Consider the following 20,895-nt stretch of genomic DNA (forward strand, 5'->3'; position numbering starts at 1 on the left):
TTTTTCTGATAACTAATTGGACTGTTAAGGTACTTTAAATTTCATGTAATTGTTTGTGTAATTGGGTTAAAGTTTACCATCTTTCTCTTTATTTCCTTGTCCTTCCAATGTTTTTGCTAGTACTTTGTTTATCTGTTGCTCTTGTCCTGTGACATTCTGAAGTAAATTCAAATATATTTTGGTTCTTTTCATGCACCACTTAAAAAAAATCTTTTTACAAGTCTCTATAGGGCTAAAAACTGAGTGACTTTAACTTATTGATTCCATTTAAAAGTCAGTATTGTATAACTTAATATATCTCACTTCACACTTGGTTCTCAGAAGCCTCTATTCACTTCTCACTTCCCACAATATAGGACAAAGTAACCCCATTATTTGTGCTATTGTTGTGATATTCTAGTTCTAAATATGTTATAAGCCCTAACTTTTCATATTATTTTTGCTAAAAAACAAGGATTGGCTGACTTTTCCTTGAAGCGCTTGTTAGTAAATATTTTAGGTTTATGAGCCATATAGTTATTGCTACAGCTACTCACCTTCCTTGTTGTAGCATGAAAGCAGCCACAGACAACAGAGAAATAAACTGGGAAGACTAAGTTCCAATTAATCTTTATTTACCAATGCAGTTGGTGGGTCCCCAAGCTGTAATTGCTGACTACTGTTTGTGTGGCTATTTATTAGGGAAATTACAAGAAAAAAGAAACAGTTTTTTAAATATTTACCCACTTATTTACTGGATATCAGCTTCATTTCATTTTTTCTAGGCTTTATTTAAGATAATCAGTATACAAAAACCTGGACATAATTAATATAGACAATTTGGTAAGTGTGGACATATGCATACCTCATGTTACCATCTCCACAATCCAGATAAGAAACATACCCATTGCCTTCGAAAATTTCTTTGTGTTTGTGCATATGTGAGAGTGTGTTAAGAGCACCAGAAATAAACCATGAATTTATTTCTGAGTCAGCTGACTTTCATCGAGGGTTCCAAGAATACGCAATGAAAAAGAAGATTCTCTTCAATAAATGGTTTTGAGAAAACTGGATATTTACTTCCAAAAGAATAAAATTTGGCCCTTGTTTTTCACCATACACAAAAAATGAACTCAAATGGATTAAAGATCTGAGCTTAAAATCCGAAACCATAAATTCCTATAAGAAAACATAAAATAATAGATCCTATATTTTTTATTCTTTTAAAAAATATTATATTGTCCATGCTATTACAGTTGTCTCCATTTTTCCTCCTTTGTCCCCCTCAACCTCCCTCACTCCCTCAGGCAATCCCGACATAGTTATCCATGTCTGTGGGCATGCATACACAGTTTTGGCTAATCCCTTCGCCTTCTTTCAACCAGTACCCACCTTGCCCTTCCCTGTTACAGCTGCTAGTCTGTTCCATGTTTCTATATCTCTAATTCTATTTTGCTCATTAGTTTATTTTCTTCATTAAATTCCACATATAAATGGCATTATATATTTGTCTTTCACTCACTGGCTTATTTCACTTAGCATAATAGTGTCCAGATCCATTCATGCTATGGCAAAAGGTAAGAATTCCTTATTTTTTATTGCTGTGTGGCATTCCATTGAGTAAATGTACCACAGCTCTTTTATCCACTCATCTACTGGTGAGCACGTAGGCTGTTGCCAAATCCTGGCTATATTTTTTGCTTATAAATCCTGGTTTTCACTGATAATGCTTCCCTTTAGTGTAAACAGTATCCTTTGGCATATTTTGTTGTACACTTTTGCAGACTGCTAATTCTCTACCTTTCATTTTTCAGAAAAACATATTTATTTGACCCTATTTTAATGCATAATTTTACTGGGTATAAAATTATAAACTGATAGTATTTTAAAGATTTTAAAGATTTAGAGATGTGGTTCCATTATCTTCTGGCCAACATTGTTGCTAAAATGTGGTAATTTTCATGGATATTATCAGAATATCATTTTTACCCTGGTTGCTTTGAAAATTTTCTCTGGTTTTAGTTTTCTACAAATGGATTATGGTGTTCCTAGGTGTAGTTTTCTTTTTTTTATCCCCTGGCTTTGTGTACCATAGTATGCTTGGATCCCCGTGCTTGAAAAAAAAAATGTCTCTTGTTCTTTTCTTCTAGACCTTCAATTGTTCATATTTTAGATCAGTATATATCATCCTCCAGGTCCTCAGGTATCTCCACTGATCAAGTTCTTAATGATTTACAAGTCTAAGAACTTACAACTGCATATACAAATTTACAAAAACTTGTGGGAATTCTCCCGTAGGAAAACATGATACCTGGTGTTTGGGTTTCTACCATAGCGCACAAAGCTTACTTAAACCACAGAGGAACTCAGCTCAACTTCATTATTAATGAATTTAATGCATAAAATAAATAAAATTTTAGTATGTTGTAGTATTATAGTTAATATTTTCTAACATGTATAGTTCACTACCAGCTAGGCTGGTCACTGTTCCCAAAATACCCTTGCTTACTTTTTTCCTTTTCAGGAAAATATTCTCAATCCCCCTATCATTGCTCAGTGAACAAAATTCCACTCTCCTGTCCCCACATTCCTACACACGTCACCTACTCATGATATTCATAGAGAAAAGAGGTCTGAATTTTTTAGCTTCTCTGGGAACAAAAATAAATAGAGATGTGTAGGCTGCTATTGCTTTTTATTTAATTCTGTACATTGTATTATGCAATGAGATCAAGTCCACTCTGGGGTGATGATATAATATTTATGATGAGTGAAAGAGTTATCTTGAATATGGTAAAATAGTTTTAACAATAAAAATTTAAAATTTTCTTAGTTAATTTGGTTCTGAGAAGACAACTGTTTTCAAAAATCTGTCTTGTGGATAATGAATATATGCATAAAATATATGTATCCTTGCACATACTATATTCCAGATCTTCTGTATAGCTTCAAGGGGTTTTGTATCATAGGGAATTCAAAAAGATTACTTCTGGTATGTTTTAGTGAAGTAACGGCCTTTAAATGTTTCTTCTAGTGTCTGTTTTTATGAAATCATTTTCTTTATACATTATCCTGGATTATACCGCATTTGGAATTCAATAATTTCTCTTTCTATTCATCAATACTATTTTAGATTGTATGTGAAGGTATTGAAACAATGAGGTTGACCTGAAGATTGAAAAGTAAAACCATACACTGGAAACAAATTAACACATGGAGCTATTTCCTTTCCTTCTACAAGGCAACCCACAGCAGATTTATTCCTTCCTGGAAGTATCAAAATGTACTCATTGCACCCCATGGGTCTGAAATGGGAAAATGGATCTAGTTTTTCTCCTGGTCTCAGCTTGTCTTCTAGTTCAAAAACATAGGATTTGGATCACGTAATAGAGAGCAAATGAAAATCTTGCTGAGTCAGCAATGTCTAAACTAAACTAAAGTTGGAAAACAGTGTCACCAAAGAAAATTAGAATGTGTATAAACTGCTAAAGGGATGTAGTTAATTTTATGGGATAGTTTTGTTTGGTCAGATTAATGAAAGAAAAGTGCTTCATTTGTATCGATATATGGAAAACAGTTGTCTTTGAAGGATTCTTATTGCTTTGAGACAATAATATATAAACATAGAATGAAATTGCATTATGTCACTTAAATTACCCTATAGAGTAATACACTAGATTCTCTTTCCTTTTTAAATATTCCTAGGGATAAAGATTAGCAGTTAGATCATCATGTAAGTAATACTATCCTAGGGACTTCAGGCTTTGTTTTTAATTTTTTAAATTTATTGATTTTCTTAGGGGAAAGGAGAGAGAGAAAGAGTGAAAGAGATTAATTTGTTGTTCAACCTATTTGTACACTCACTGATTGATTCTTTATGTGCCCTGACTGGAGGTCAACCCCACAGCTTTGGCGTATGCAGATGATACTCTAAGGAACTGAGCTGCCTGGGTAGGGCCAGGGTCAGTTTTAATAGCTGACTTTAAGAATCAAAGTAGAAAAACTTTAAGTTCAGCTGAATGTTAGTAAGTACAATTATGAAATCAGAAGTAATAAGATCCAGCAAAGAAGACATCTTTGGTTAATCAATTATATTTTATCTGCCTAATATTCTATTTCAGGAATCAAACATTTCTCAAAGCAATGAAAATGTTTTAATGAGGTGTGATAGATTTTAATCATAATTTTAAAAATTGTTATTTATACAATTTTTATGCAATGCCCAGCTTCTTCTTTTATTAGCACAAACACTCCAACTATTATAAATTATTTTACATAGAACAAAATAATAATAAAAAAGTATATTCTTTTTGTGTGTACCTCAACTCTATCTCAAAAATAGCACAAACTTACTTTACTATATAGATTATAAACATAATTTAAATAAATACCTAAGACTTAATATAGACTTGAGATTTCTTTTAATACATTAAAAGATAATGGCATCAAAAAGTATTGATACTTCTAATTCATTGTATGTGATATATCTTTACTGCTTTCCCTTTGAATATCTGTGAACTTATAGTAAGCAAGAACAAAATAGAGATTCACCATACATTAAGATGTAGTAAATAATTAAGAAAACCTTAAAAAGAAAGCACAATTTCTATTAAGAATTCAAAGCAGGCATTGGTTCACAGGGGGTTTTAGACTTGCAAAATAAAATATGTATTAATTAATATCTGCAATTTGACCTAAATAAAACTAGTTAATATTTGTTACTTTATTACTAAAACATTCAAAATAACCAACCTCATCACCAACTTTACTCGAATTCTATAAACTTCTAATTTTATAGACACATAAACTATCTTATCTCCTAAAATAGACTTGCCTTCAAAACAAATGAATAGAGCTCTAATTAGAACAGTTGAGTTGCTCATTATATGCTCCATAAATTTGCAAAATGTTTGCATATATATGCAAAATATTTGGAATCTTACCTGTAACAAGAAAGCTGCATCTCCCAGCTCCAGCTTCATTTATGATGCTACAGTTATAAACCCCATAGTTATCATTAGAAAGACTCTTCACCGGGTACTCTGTGTACTCTTGAGAGTCAAACTGACCGGTCCGTAATAGTTTGTTGCCCAAGCGCCACTCATAGGTCAGTACCCGTATGGGATAAGCTCTCAGAACCCTGCAGCTCATAGTGATACTTCGTTCTTGTCCTTGCCGGATTTCCAAAAATGCTGGTTCCACAGCAGGAGGATCTGTGAGAAAGAGGTGTTCAAACAGATAAAGTATGTAGGTTGCAATAAGCCAATGGCTATTCTCATCATGAGAAGCTATATTTAAGAACATGTTCAGCAACAGGGAAGGAGTATAAGAGGTGGGTGGAGACTATCTTCAGGCACAGGAGTTTGAGCTGGGTGTGGAAAACTGATGTGCTGAGTGTGGACAGTGAATGAGACTCATTGCTTCAAAAATGCATTAGCAGGTGAAACTAACAGTTTAGTTTTTCTTTCTAGCTGCTTCCCAAAAAAGATCATCATGACTTTGTTTTGTTTATACTGATAGCAACCAAATGATGTTCTGGGCATGAAATGCGGTCTCCAAACTGGAATGAAACTTTGAGGCAGATTAAGAGATTAGTGAATTCTATTATTTTCACGTGAGGCTCGGTCATTGGGGTTTGGGTACCCATTATTTAATAAAATAGCACAAGTATATAAATTTAGTTTCTAAATCATTCAGTCTGAACTTATTTGACTGCTGGTCATAATATTATGCATGAACCTCAAGCAAATGTTACAAATTGCACCTACAGGTGGATGTGGTTTTCAACCCAATGCAATGGGTTGCATTTATCTGGAAAAATTGTGATTTTTTTCCATATAATTAAAACTTGCTACACTTCATACCTAATCTATTTGTTTTTTTATGGGAAGATTTTGAAAAGTTGCTATATACTCCTCTTATTATTTCTGGTAGTCAAATTATAATCCTTTTCTTAGTGACTACAAATGGTCATGATTAATGACAATTATTTCCTGGATGCTAACAATGGGCTTCATTTAATAAAAAAAAATTGTAAAAGACCACTCAGGATTGTACTGCACAATAAAATCACATCCTTGATCAGATATTTATCGGAGCCTCTTGAGTTCACAATACAAAAACTGTACAACTCCACCTGGTATCCCTTCCATCAAGATGCTAAAAGGTTTCGGGACCATCACACCAAATGTACCCCATGTGATATTCTTTCTGTGTTAGTGCATATACTTTTCATTGCTCTCTCACTGTCACTTATTTAACTGATACTTCTTGCTTCTTTTAACAAATATCTTTAAATTATCCTTCTGATTCTAATTTTATTCATGAATTTAATGTTTTAGCTCTTTCTATATAAGCTAATAATTAAAGAAATGACCAATCAGAAAATAATCCTGTCTGCTTGTAAATTTATGGTCTAAGACAATAGGCAGACATATAAATAGCTAACTTATAAAAGTGAAGTACAATAAACATTGTAGGGTAGAAAGTAAAGAAGTGAATGACACTTAGAAAGACTGAGCTGGCAAAGAGTCTCAAGGAAGGTGACACTTGAGCTATGTCTTCCAGGATACACAGAAAATGATCAGGTCATTAAGCAACAAGAGAAGATATTCCAGGTAGGGGGATTAGTATGTGCAAAGGTAAGGAGGATATGGAGAGGGGGCAGTGTTCAGAGAAATATAAACGAATTGGCATAGCTGGTGCACAAATGTACATGAGAGCTTGAGAGAAAATAAATATGGAAAGGATCCTTGAATGTTATATTAGAAAATTTGGATTTTATCCTGTTAGTATTGAGGGTCTCCAATTTTTTAAAAAAAAATTTGTATGATTAAGTCAATCTTTTAGAAAAAATACTATGGCAGATAAGGTGGGCATGAATCTCAAAGGAAAAAGTCTTATAGTAGTAACAGCAGGATCATTGGTGAAGTCCTGAACTAAGGCAATACCAATGGGACCACACATGATGCCTAGTTCTGTGTGTGATTCAAAGCGTGAATAGTATGCATGTTTGGGTTGCAATGTGGATCTACCACATCGAGTCTCATAGCTGAGTTGTCCAAATCATTCTATATAGTTGTTGGGTTTTTTGGTGGGTTTTGTTTTGTTTTATTTTTGCCTACTTAGTACTCTATTTGTATTACTTTAAAAGGGTATTAGTTTTTTTTAAATCCCTTCTTGTAGTTCCATCCTCTTTTTTGATTTCCATATATTGAGTCTATATTATTAAGTACATACAGATAAAATTGCTTTATGCTAATGAAATATTGAAACTTTTACCATTATAAAATAATCCCCTTTATTCTTATTAATGGTTTATTATCTAAAACTAAATTTTGTTTCATATTAACATAGATACCCTGGCATTCATGTAGTTATTAAATGTTATGTCTTTTCCATTCTTCCATGCTTTTGGTACTCTTATATTTTACAAGCATCTTTTTTCAACAGCCTCTGGGTATAGTCCATATTTTCAAGGAAGTCTGATGACCTCTGTATTTTAATCAGAAAAGTTTGTACTTTATTTATATTACATTTACTGTAACTATTGGTACATTTGGGTACAAATGTAACTTCTTATTTTGTACTTTCTATTTGTTTTATTTCTTTGATTGTTTTCTTTTAGATTGATGGATTACTCCTTTATTCCAATGTTTTTCCTTATACTGGTTGGGAATTTAACTACTCTGTTTCTATTATCTCACTGAATACCCCAAAACATGCAACATGCATCTTAAGTTATCTAAAAGCATCAACTAATACCCCTACCTTTCTAGACAAAATAAGAGTCTTCCAACACTTTGGTCCTTTTATTCCCATACTGACATTTGTTACTGAGCCATGAATTTCAGTTCTCTCGTTTTGTTAAAATTTTATACCTGTAACTTTATTTAGAATTATCTGGTCATACGCTAGCTTATTCACCCTTAATTCCTTCTTTTATTATGAACGCTCCAAGTCTGTGATCACTTTCCTTTTGCCTAAACTACATCATTTAGAATGATCTTTAGTGAACTTTCTAATCATGATTTTCTAAAAATATTTTTAACTTCATCATTAAAGGATATTTTTCTTGTGCACATGATTGCAGGTTAGCAACTATTTTCTTTTGGCACATCAGGACATTATTCTACTCTTTTCAGATGACCACCATTGCTGTGGAGCAGTAAGGTCAAAGTCTCACACTTTAAAGTGCACATTTTCTTTTCTACCCAGTATTTTTAAATCTTCTTGTTTTTTATTCTCTATAGTTTCAATATAATGTTTTCAGGCATGGGGTTTTATTTTACTTATAAGTAGGGATTTTCTGGACTTCTTAAATCTATTGATTTAAGTTTGGTGTCTTTCATCTAGGTGATTTTTGAAAACCTCTCATTATTAGCTCTTCAAATAATACCGGTGTTCTCTTTTTTCTATCCTCGTTAAAGGATCCATTTCATCCTGTCTTCCATGCCTCTTAACTTATTCTCCAAATTTTCCATTTCTTGGTTTTTCTGTATTGCATTATAAATACATTTTTCGGAGCTAATTTAGTTCATTATTTTTTCCTCAACTCTGCTTAATGGGCTAAACGAATTCATTTTGTTTTTAATTAAAATAATTTAGCTTTCATTTATAAATGTTTTGTGTCATTTTCTTATGTCATGACACTTTTATAATACTTACAATTACCTACAAATGTAGTATTCTTTATTTCTTTAAACAAAGTAATTATTTTATACTGTTTGATACTTCCAATTATGGTTCCAAGGGATTTTCCCACCTCAGGATACCTTGTCTCTGTGTATTTTTTGTTAATTCGAATTCTATGATATACATTGTTCTTTAAAAAAATATAGTGGGACTACTTTGATGCCTAAGATGGTCATTTCTTCCTCTAGAAAGATTTGTGTCCACAGCCAAGTATTGGCATCAGTGTCTAAGGTCTCTTTAATTTAAGTTCATGGCTTAAGGTTTTATTTTACTCATCCATGTAGTATAAATTTGAAATAAAAATCCACATAACCATCTAGCTTGTGATTATAACTTCATGTATGGCTTCCCAAATCACCCCTATTCTGCTCACTTCAAAGGCAGGTTTCTTTGCACTCACTTGGGATTGGGAATGTATAGACTAAGCTTACTTTGCTTTGCCCTTACCCATGGATAGAGTCCTTTGAGCTCCAACTTCTTGGGGGAAGAGTTTGGGGTTTTGTACCCCTTGCCCAGAGGTGCCCTCGAAACTGATGCTCAAATAGGCTATCATCAGCAAATGCTCTGAGGATAAAAGCAGCCTGATTATACTGCTTTTGCATAACTTTGGCTTGGTATGTTTAAAATAAACATTTCACGACTTTAATAATATTTTTAGAATATTTCCCAACAATTTAAGTTCTTTGTAATGGAAGGGTTTTACAGAACATTTTTTCTGTTATATGCCAAGAACTACATGTCTCTGTTAGCCAAGTGGAAATACATATCTAAAATTTCAGAATGGAGGGCTGACTGCAGGCTATGGTTCCATTGAGATAACTCTGAGTAAGTATTAACAAATAAAAATAAAAAGCCAAATTTTAATTTACCTCTTAAATATGATGACTATGGAGTTAGGGGAAACTCAAGGCTATTAAAGGATAATAAATATTCTTAAGTGGAAAAATACATGAATTCAGAGAGTTGTGTTACAAAAGTTAAAAGAAGTTGAATGTTTCAAAGAATATGAAATAATCAAATGTGTCAAATGTTAGCAAGAAACAAGGCTGAAAATATCAATTTTTTCTGATAAGTTAAATATCATTAATGATTATGGTGAAAGCATTTTTTGAAGAGTATATGTAATCTATTTTACAGGATTTGGCAAATGCATGGTTAGATAAATAGTAGAGATCAGGAATGGCAGCCATTTGTTCAAGAATATTGTCTATGATTAGAGAAGGTATTTATTCCTATTGATTTTAATTTCAAATTATATTAGTTTACACATTTCTCTCAACCTCTATCACTACTATCACCTCTCCCATGGACTACTACAAATGTCCTGCTATCACCTTCAAACAGGGCCAATGTGCTTTCTCTTTTGACCTTCTCCCCTTCTTCTGAGATTAGCCAAAAGTTCTTTTATAACAGAAATCAGCTCTTGTCATCCTCTAGCTGAGAACATGTTATTGACTCACTCCTGCTTTTAAAACAGGCCTTCAATGTTACGCAAGATCTAGCTGTGGCCATATTCTCAAACATTCCCATCCTAATCATTCTGTTTTCAAAACATATCTTCTTTTCCTTTTCTTCCATGGCAAGCCACTTCTGGGCTTTGGCCCTTTGACTTTTTTCTTTGCTCCTAAGGTGTGTTTTACTTCTGTTCTTTCCATGGCTACTGTGTTTTAGACCTATCTCTTTATCTTGGCTACTAGTTAGTAAAGTATTTCTACTACTGTTAATTTTTAGTTATTCTTGTATTTACTTTTTGCATAGTACCACCATTTGTTCATACCTTGTTTATGTAAGCTCAATTATGAGGGGGCTTCAAATTCCCCAGTCATTGCTTCATTCTCTATATCCATCAAATACCTAACATTACAGTTAATGCCAAATTGACATTGATTAAGTAAATAAATAAATAAAGTGAATGCTATAAAAGAGTAAAAATATCCACAATGTCTCCAATATTTCTCCAATCAAGACCTGGGTTCTATCCTACCCCTTACAACAGCGTGGCTGGAATTGAAGAGCATTATACTAAGTGAAATAAGCCAGGTGGTGAAGACAAATACCATATGATCTCACCTATAAGTGAAACCTAATCAACAAAACAAACAAGCAAGCAAAATATGACCAGAGATATGGAAATACAGAACAAACTGACAGCAACCAGAAGGCAGTAGGGAGGGGGGTAACAGGGGAAAGAAGGGGGAAGGTCAAGTCAAGGAACACGTATAAAAGACCTAGGGACAAGGACAACCAGGGCAGGGGACTGAATGTGGGAGGTGGGGGTAGGTAGGGCAGGGTAGAGTAATGAGGGGAAAATGGGGACGACTGTAACTGAACAACAATTAAAAAAATACCTGGGATCTATGTTTATTCTGTTATATCTAGATGGACTCTGTGCTTATTTTGACCAGTACAATATGGCAGAAATGATGTTGCCCCAATTTCTGGGCCCAGGCCAAAGGAAACGGGGAATTTCATTCACCATCTCTTGAAATACTGTGGGAGCTCTGACCTATGTAATACATCCAATTACCTTGTTAGAGAGACATGTAAAGAGGCCCTGAAGTTATACAGAGAAGAAAAGGGCAAGGTTAAGCCCAATCTTCCAGTTGTTTCTACCAAGGCTCCTGGCATGTGAAGCCAACTCAGACCTTTCAGACCAGACCAACCATACACAAAATAATGACAAGTGATCCAGATAATACCATAATCTACATGAGGCAGAAGAATAGCCCACATAAACTCTGCTCAAATTATTGATTCACTAGAGAATGGAATCAGATAAAAAATGTAATTCTTTTGAGCTCGTAGGTATTGGAGAAGTGTGTTGCACAACAAATAACTGACAGAGTTGCCCTGTAGTTTTCCAAATTCAGTAGTTCAATATTATAAGTGAAACATTGCTAGACTGAGGCAATAGAACAAGTGGACAAGGCAATTGAGGGGACACAATTTAGATGACAGACCATGGGATCCAAGTTGGTTCGGGAAGGAAATAAATTAAAAATAAAACTAATGGGGAAAGAAAGTCAATGGGATGAATTACTAGGACAACATGAAAACCTGTAAAACAAGTACATTGAGAACTAGTACTAGGAAGTCTGAAAGTTGGAGTCAATAATAGGATTCTGTTGGAACTTACTTTACCACAGGTAGAGAACTTTGGAGTGATTACAAGATAAGAGATGATGCCATTGGAATGAAATAATGAAGTGAAGTGGAGATTAATGATATTAGAGTCAAGTGCAAATAAGTTAAGTGAATACACATTTGCTCTCAAGTTGTATTTGTATTTGTGTAACAAAACAAAGTGGTAGGAACTTTTTATCTTATGAATTTGTTTTTGAATGACAAAGTTATACATGCAATAAATTGTACTTAATGGAGAAATATTTAAAATGCATATTTACTTTTTCTATGAATAATTTTCTGTGAGGATTCTTCTAATGTAGCTGAGCTATTAGATTACTTCAAATAATGAATTTTAGAGTCTCACTATATGTATATGTTTTTGTCATTCATCCAAACCTACAAAACTCAGCCTACTTAATCATTAGTGGCCTATGAAGACATCTGCTAGTGTTAAGTTAAAACTCTTCAAACATCATATGTTTTCATAAAGTTCAACAAGGAGTAAGTTAGAAAGTATCCCTCAACATAAGAAATTATTATTGCTATTTAAAAGACTACCCAAACTACTTGAATTTCAGGGTAGTTTCTTAACCTCCAAAGAGCTGGAAAATATGAAACTGCACTCATAATCCAATCAATTTGCTATGGAAAACTTCTCCTGTGATAATGAGTTTGGCATTTTATTCTTTGGATTACCCCTTAAGGAGGATAAACCTTTGCAATTATGATTAATGTTGTAGTGTGAAGATTCTGAATACAATAAAAGAAAGCTTCAGGTGTCAAACAAGATAGATATAATCAGTTTTTCATAGTGTAAGAATTATTCAGTATGTTTATTATGAAATATTTACTTTTAGGGAACAGAGATAAATAAAATGTGAGAAAAATACACTTAGATGTGAAATGCTTAAAAGTTGGATTGCTTAAGAGAAATAAAAAGATACACATTTTTGTTCAAATAAACAAAAATGATTATTTGAACACATTTTATTCAAATAAACAAAATGATTTTAAACATATACCATTATGTTATACTGTATATATTCACTTATATTAAAAATCTCTGGTTCAAAAGTTTGTCAAAATAGGACAGAAAACTGTACTTGAACAACAATTAAAATTTTAAAAATGTTTGTCAAACTATCTTCTGACATATATACTGAAGGATGATAGTGATAAAAATAATGACTATATTTTTGATATTGAGTACTTATTGTTAGGTACTGTGTTCAGATATTCAGTTTATCCTTTTATAATAGTACTTCTTTCTATAGTAGAAGACACTGAGGCACAGCAGTTTAGCAGTCAGCCAGCTCAAAAGTAGCAGAATTAAGATTCAAATGAAGTAATCTGAAAACAGAATGTATGTTCTTAATAGCATTCTTTCCGATTACAAATACTACCAAAATTTCACTATTTAGCTCTCTCCCTCAAAGAAGATTTTTAAAATTTTCCCTTATTGGTTATTTAAAATTATCAATTAAAATGGATGGCCAATTTATATCATCATTTACAATTCACAAACATAAGTAGGTAAAAACGGGTATCAAGCATAAGACAAAGCTGCTAGGTTAAAGAAAAATGTTAATAACTGATTTCAAACAAGATTCAAATTGTACTTTATATAGCAATGTACTTCATGTAAATAAATTTATGTATTGTCCATTTATTAATATATAAGTGCATAGAGAAGATTAGCTCTTTGGAGATAAAGGTGTAATCTTTTAAAGTTATTAAGAATTTTGAGTGGAATATAGTCATTAAGTAAAATGCTCAAAATTAATTCAAATGTTAGCATTTCCTATTTTTGTATTTGCTCATTCCAGGTGTCTGGATAGTGTTCCAAATTGAGGAGAAGGGGAAGATTGTTTTAAAGTTTAAACCCATATACAAATGTCTAACTTATTTGGAAAAGTAATTCATGAAAACACTAGATTATACAGAAATTTGTACTAGTGCTTATTTCTTAATAAGGAGATCAAAGACAAGCTTATGAGTTCTTTTAACATTGTGTATGAATATAATTTTTTCCATTTCTTAAAATCTATTGCCAAACTATGATGAACAGCAGAACTTTAAGGCAAGCAATACTTTTATTTTAAAAATAATAAAGACTTTTACACAAATATGAAAAATAATCAAATTAATATTAAATAATATTAATATAACCCATTTTTAAATCTTTAAGGTAGTGTGAGACTGTGGATATTAAATATACCTAGAGCTATATTTAGTTTGTTTATAGTTAATGGGTAGGAATGCACTCCTGTTTGAAGAACTTTATTGTAAGTATGATCCTAATTATTTAACCCTTAGAGGAAATACTGACAAATGTTCACATCTTAGGGTTCTTTCTTCTCAATTGGAAAGAGTGCCCAATAAACATTTCCCAGCTTTTTGCTGTTCTTTGGGTAAAAAGATCTAGGAAAATTGTGATTTTAATAATAAAACAAAAATCAGTACTTAGATGAGAAAATTCAGGGGTTGTCATGTTAAAAAATTCTTATATCATTCAATACAAATAGTGAAATTGCTACATTTAGTGTATAGCCACCTTTCTGTCTCTGTCTCTCTTTCTGTATGTGTGTGTATGCATTTCTCTCAATTTTTTTCATGGGTGTTATAATTATATCCATCTTAGTGGTACGGGCAATGAAATTCAAAGGAGGAATGCTAGTAAACTGATTATGAACACCAAGAAACACTAAACACATTTGAGCCCAGGCTAATTTACCTTGAAAATGTTAGCTGTTTAAACTTTACCATGTGATTTCTCTAAGATTATATTACTATTTAGATAGGTTCAAAACATTCATATTTTATTTGTGTCAGCCAAGAACATGAATATTTAGAGATAATATTTAGAGATAAATTTAAAAAAGGATTGTTAAATATTGTTGGGGTTCTGGTGTGCAAATAAGATACAGAAATAAGAAATTTATAGTTGTGACTCAGGGATTCCTCTAGCAAGTGCAATTTCTATTGGCAATGTTTAGAAAAGAAGAGGCATTGGAAATTGGAAAGTGAAGTAGGCAGAAGGCAAGATAAGAGAACAAGTTTTATGCAAACATATTTTGACAAACATAAGGAAAGAGGAAAAGTTAAGATACTCAATAGAGTAAAAGTCCTGCATTTTTAAGGAAAAAGAAGTATGAGGCATAGAAAAGAAGCTGATATTTTTCTTGAGTTGATGGAAAAAGGAGTAGATTAAAAATAACAATGTACCACTGTTGTAAAAATTAGGTGAAGACTACACGTTTTATTCACCCACCAATAGAAAACTTCTGTCGAATTCTTTCTTTTGAATCAATGTAGCATTTGGTGAGACTTTATAATCTGAATCAGAATATTTAAAAAAAAAACAGTTTAGCAGTTGGATAGAGGTCCAGGCAGACATTTACTTTTCTGTACATAATCTGCAATAATGAAAACAAATGTACAGATACTCTGTTGAAAATACAAGCAAAATTGATAATAAAAAGTATCCTGTCAGTTGGTAAATATAATGTCACTAATTTAGTGTATTGTATTTAATGTGTTATCTTTAATTTTTTAAATTATAGTTAAGATCTTCCATTCCTTCATTCATTGTCTTAGTTGCCTAATATAATTGTTGTGCTCATATCTTGCTGGAAATAATTATCCTAGAATGGGGTTTTTAAGGACATTATAGTTAGGAAGGAATAATGCCTTTCTTAGTCATCTGCTCTTTAAGATTGTATGTGCCATTACTGAATTTAATGTGTAGGTAGTTGGAGATTGATTGTAACTTTAATAAATTTAGGCTTTATAATGTGCACAAACTATTGCTTTATATCTTTGAAACTTCATTATTTTATTGGAATTTAAGATAGAACACAATAAAGATATTCTGTCCAAATTATGGAAACCAAAAGCTCAATTCTTTATAGATTTTGTTTAATAAAATGATATTAAGATTAACATGAACAGAGATTCAGGAGATGGCAGTGAAGTAGCTGGGAGGTGAGCCCACTTGCTCATGCACCAACTGGGACACTTAGCTGATCTTCCAAAAAACAAAGTGAGTAGTCACAGTGAGTAGGTTCAATTCCCAGCCAGGGTACATGCCTGGGTTGCAGGCCATAACCCCCAGCAACCGCACATTGAAGTTTCTCTGTCTGTCTCTCTGTATCTCCCTCCCTTCCCTCTCTAAAAATAAATAAATAAATAAATATCTTAAAAAAACAATCTATCAAACATAGAATTCAAGAAGTGGTTATAAGGATGCCCAAGGAACTCAGTGACAACTACAAGTAATTGAGTGAAAAGCACAGCGGCATGAAAAAGGATATAGAAACTAAAAGCAAGAACCAGGAAGAAATGAAGAATACACTATCTGAATTAAAAAATACACTAGAAGGAATTGGAAACAGGCTGAATAAAGGAGAGGACTGAATCAGTGAGCTGAAAGACAAGGTAGAAAGAACTACTCAGGTAGAGCAACAAAATGTAAAAAGACTAAAAAAGTATGGAGGTAGTTGAGGGGAACTTCAGGAAAACATGAAATGTAACAACATTCACATCATAGGAATAACAAAAGGAGAAGGAAAGGAATAAGGCATAGAAAACCTGTTTGAAAAAGTAATGGCAGAAAACTTACCTAACTTGCAGAGGGGAAAATCAGCCAAGTTTAGGAAGCACAGAGGACCTCAAAGACGATGAACCCAAAGACCAAAGAGGCCTACTCCAAGACACATCATAATTAAAATGCCAAACTTTGAAGACAAAGAAAGAATCTTAAAGGCAACAAGAGAGAAACAGATAGTAACATACAAGGGAACTTCAATAAGTCTATTAACTGATTTCTCAACAGAAACACTACAAGTCAGAAGGGAATGGCAAGAAATATTCCAAGTAATGAAAACCAGAGGCTTGCAATGAAGACTACTCTACCCTCAATTAAAATGGAAGGAGAAATAAGGAGTTTCCCAGACAAAAGAAGCCTCAAACAATACACCTCCTCCAAACCAGCTCTGCAAGAGATGCTAAAGGGTCTGCTTTAAGATAATAAAGGGAAAGCGTGACAGAGACAGAGAGGAACACAGGTACAAAGGGGGAAATGGCAATGAATAATTATGTATAAATAATAACTTTAAATGTAAATTGATTAAATGTTCCAATCAAAAGACATGAGTAGCTGAACAAATGAGAAAACATGTCCCTCATATATGCTGTTTACAACAGACACACCTCAGAACAAAAGACCTACACAGACTGAAACTGAAGGGTTGGAAGAGAGTATTCCATGGAACAGGACAGGAAAAAAAAAGCCAGGGTAGCAATACTTACATTAGACAAAATGGAATTCAAAACAAAGGCCATAAAAAGAGACAAAGAAGGCCATTTCATAATTCTAAAGTGAAGAATCCATCAGGAAACTATAAAAATATATACACCCAACACAGGAATACCCAGATATATACAGAAAATCTCAGAGGACTAGAAGAAAGATATAGACAGCAACAGAATTATAGTAGGGGATTTTAATACCCCACTGTCAATTATGGACAGATCTTCAAACAAAGTATCAACAAGCACATTGTGGAACTAAATGACACATTAGATAAAATAGACTTAATTGATATGTACATATCCTTTACCCTAAAAAAGCAAAATATGCATTCTTTTAAAATGCATAAAGAACATTATCAAAGATAGACCATATGATAGGACACAAAACAAGCCTCAACAAATTCAAGAAAACTGAAATCATATCAAGCAGTTTCTTGGATCACAATGGCCTGAAAGTAGAAAACAACCTCAAGGAAAAAACTAAAAAACAATCAAATCTATGGAGACTGAATAATGTGTTATTAAACAGTGAATGGGTAAATAATGAGCTCAAGGAAGAAATCAAAACGTTTCTGGAAAGAAAATAAATGAACACACAACAGCCCAAAGCCTATGGAATACAGTGAAGGCAGTCCTGAGAGGGAAGTTAATAGCAATACAGGTCTACCTAAAAAAGATAGAAACATTTCAAATAAATGTCCTAACATTCCATCTATAAAAACTAGAACAACAACAAAGTGCAAAATAGGAAGAAGGAAATAATGAAGATCAGAGAAGAATTAAATGACATAGAGACTGCAAGAAAATTCAAGGATCAATAAATTCAGAGACTGGTTCTCTGAAAAAGATAAACAAAATTGACAAGACATACACTGGATTCATCAAGAAAAAAGGTGAGAGGACCCAGATAAATAAAATCAGAAATGAAAGAGGAGAAATTACAAATGATACCACAGAAATACAAACATTCATAAGAAATTACTATGAACTACTTACTATATGCCAAGAAATTTTTAAAAACTGGGTGTAATGGACATATTTCTAAAAACATATCATACTCCAAAACTGAGTCAAGAAGAAGCAGAAACCCTGAATAGTCTGATAACAGCAAGTAAAATTGAAGCAATAATTAAAAACGAACAAACAAACAGACAAACAAAAATCCTCCCAGCACATAAAAGCCCTGGGCCAGATGGTTTCACAGGAGAATTTTACCAAACATTTAGGGAAGAGCTAAAACTGACCCTTCTCAAACTATTCCAAAAAATCCAAGAAGAGGGAAGGCTCCCAGACTCTTTCTATGAGGCCAGTATTATCCTAATTCTAAAACCAGATAAAGACACAACAAAGAAAGAAAACTCTAGGCCATAGTGCTGATGAACATGGATGCTAAAGTCCTCAACACAATATTGGCAAACTGGATCCAGCAATACATTAAAAGATCATACACCATGATCAAGTGGGATTAATCCCAGGTATGCAAGGATGGTATAACATAAGCAAATCAATAAATGTAACTAATCACATAAACGATATGAAAGACAAAAACTGCATGATCATGTAAACAGATGCTGAGAAAGCATTTGAAAAAGTACAGCATCCATTTACGATAAAAGCATTCATTAAAGTGGGACTAGAGGGAGCATATCTCAACATAATAAAGGCCATATATAAGAAACATGCAGCCAACATCTACTGAATGGGCAAAATCTAAAAGCTTTCCCCCTAAGATCAGACACAAGACAAGGATGTCCACTTTCACCAAATCTATTCAAAATAGTACTGAAAGTTCTAGCCACAGTGAACAAGCAAGAAAATAAATAAAAGTCATACAAATTAGAAAGGAGGAAGTAAAACTGTCACTGTTTGCAAATGACATGGTAATGTACACAGAAACCCCTAGAGACTCCACCAAAAAACTACTTGACATAATGAAAGAGTTTGGCAAAACAGTAGAATACAAAGTCAACATTCAGTAATCAAAGGCACTCTTCTACACTGATAATAAAGTATCAGAAACAGAAATTAAGGAAAAAAATCTCATTTATTATAGCAACAAGAAAAATAAAATATTTAGGGATAAACTTAACAAAGGAGATAAAAGACCTGTACTCAGAAAGCTGTACAACACCAAAGAACAAAATTAAGGAAGACACAAATAAGTGGAGGCACATTCCATGTTCATGGATTGGAAGAATTAACATAATTAAAATGTCCATTCTACCCAAAGTTAGTTATAGATTCAACACAATCCCTATCAAAAAACCAATGACATATTTCACTGATATAGAACAAATACTCCAAAAATTGATAGGGAATGAGAAACAACTCCAAATAGCCTCATCAATTTTGAGAAAGGATCACAATATCTGGTATCAAATTATTTAAAGGCCATAGTAATCAAAACAGTCTGGTACTGGTATAAGAACAGACACATAGACCAATGAAACAGAATAGAGAGCCCAAATATAAACCCATGTCTGTACTGTCAGTTAATATTTGACCAAGGAGGCAGGAACATAAAATGGAGTAAAAATAGCCTCTTCAATAAATGGTGTTGGGAGATCTGGACAGCTACATGCAAAAAAAAAAAATGAAACTAGACCATAAACTTATACAATACACCAAAATAAACCCAAGGTGGATAAAAGACTTAAGTATAAGTTGTGATATCATAGGAGTCCTAGTGGAGAACATAGGCAGGAAAATTTCAGGTATGCCATGAAGAGATCTTTTCACCAATACCTCCCCTTGGCCAAGGGATATAAAGGAAAGAGTAAATAAATGGAACTATCAAATTAAAAAAATTTTCCATGGCTAAAGAAAACATCAATGAAATGAAAAGAGAACTAACCATATGGGAAAACGTAACTGCCAATGATACCTCACACAAGAGTTTGATCCTCAAAATATATGACTCCACACCATGAAGACCAACAACTGAATTAAAAAATGGGCAAAGGACCTAAACAGACACTTCTCCAAGGAAGACAGACAGAAGGGTAATAGACACCTGAACAAATTTCAACATCAGTAGCCATCAAAGAGATACAAATTAAAACCACAATGAGATACCACTTCACACCAGTCAGATGACCATCATAAACAAATCAACAAACAACGGGTGATAGCAATTGTGTGGAGAAAAGGGAACCCTAGTACACTGTTGTTGGAAATGAAGACTGGTGCAGCCACTGTGGAAAACAGTATGGAATATCCTCAAAAAACTGAAGATGGAACTACCTTTTGATCCAGCAATTCCACTGCTGGGGATATGTTCTAAAAATCCTGAAATACCAATTCAAAATAAGCTATGTACCCCAATGTTCATAGAAGCATTATTTATAAAAGGCAAGTGCTGGAAACAGCCTAAGTGCCCATCAGTAAATGAGTGGGGCAAAAAACTGTGGTACCTTTACACAATGGAATACTATGCAGCAGAAAGAAAGAAGGAACTCTTATCCTTCCTGACAGCATGGGTAGAACTGGAGAGCATTATGGTAAGTGAAATAAGCCAGGAGGTGAAAGATAAATCCCTTATAACCTCACCTCTAAGTAGAACCTAATTGACAAAACAAGTGAACAAAACAGAACCAAAGACATGGAAATAAAGAACAAACTGACAGTTATGAGAGGGGAGGGGGAAGGGGGATAAGGGGGAAAGAGGGGGCAAGTCAAGGAACTTGAATAGAAGACTCATGGGTAAGGATAATGGGGGCAGATTGACTGTTTGAGTGGGGGAGGATGGGGCAGGGTAGAGCAACAGGGAAAAAGGACTGTAAC

The 20,895-nt window shown here is 33.3% G+C and overlaps 1 protein-coding gene across 1 annotated transcript in view; it reads right to left on the reverse strand.

The window, feature by feature from the left end:
- Window positions 1-20,895, reverse strand: part of MDGA2 (MAM domain containing glycosylphosphatidylinositol anchor 2) — an 835,187-nt gene that overhangs the window by 112,277 nt on the left and 702,015 nt on the right. Inside the window, exon 9 of the mRNA XM_045848684.1 lies at window positions 4,923-5,192. Within this exon, the coding sequence (XP_045704640.1) occupies window positions 4,923-5,192 (270 nt within the window). The remainder of the gene's footprint in view (window positions 1-4,922; window positions 5,193-20,895) is intronic.

The sequence above is a fragment of the Phyllostomus hastatus genome, unplaced genomic scaffold (assembly GCF_019186645.2).
Source record: "Phyllostomus hastatus isolate PE091 unplaced genomic scaffold, TTU_PhHast_1.1 phas_contig_62, whole genome shotgun sequence".
Taxonomy (NCBI): domain Eukaryota; kingdom Metazoa; phylum Chordata; class Mammalia; order Chiroptera; family Phyllostomidae; genus Phyllostomus; species Phyllostomus hastatus.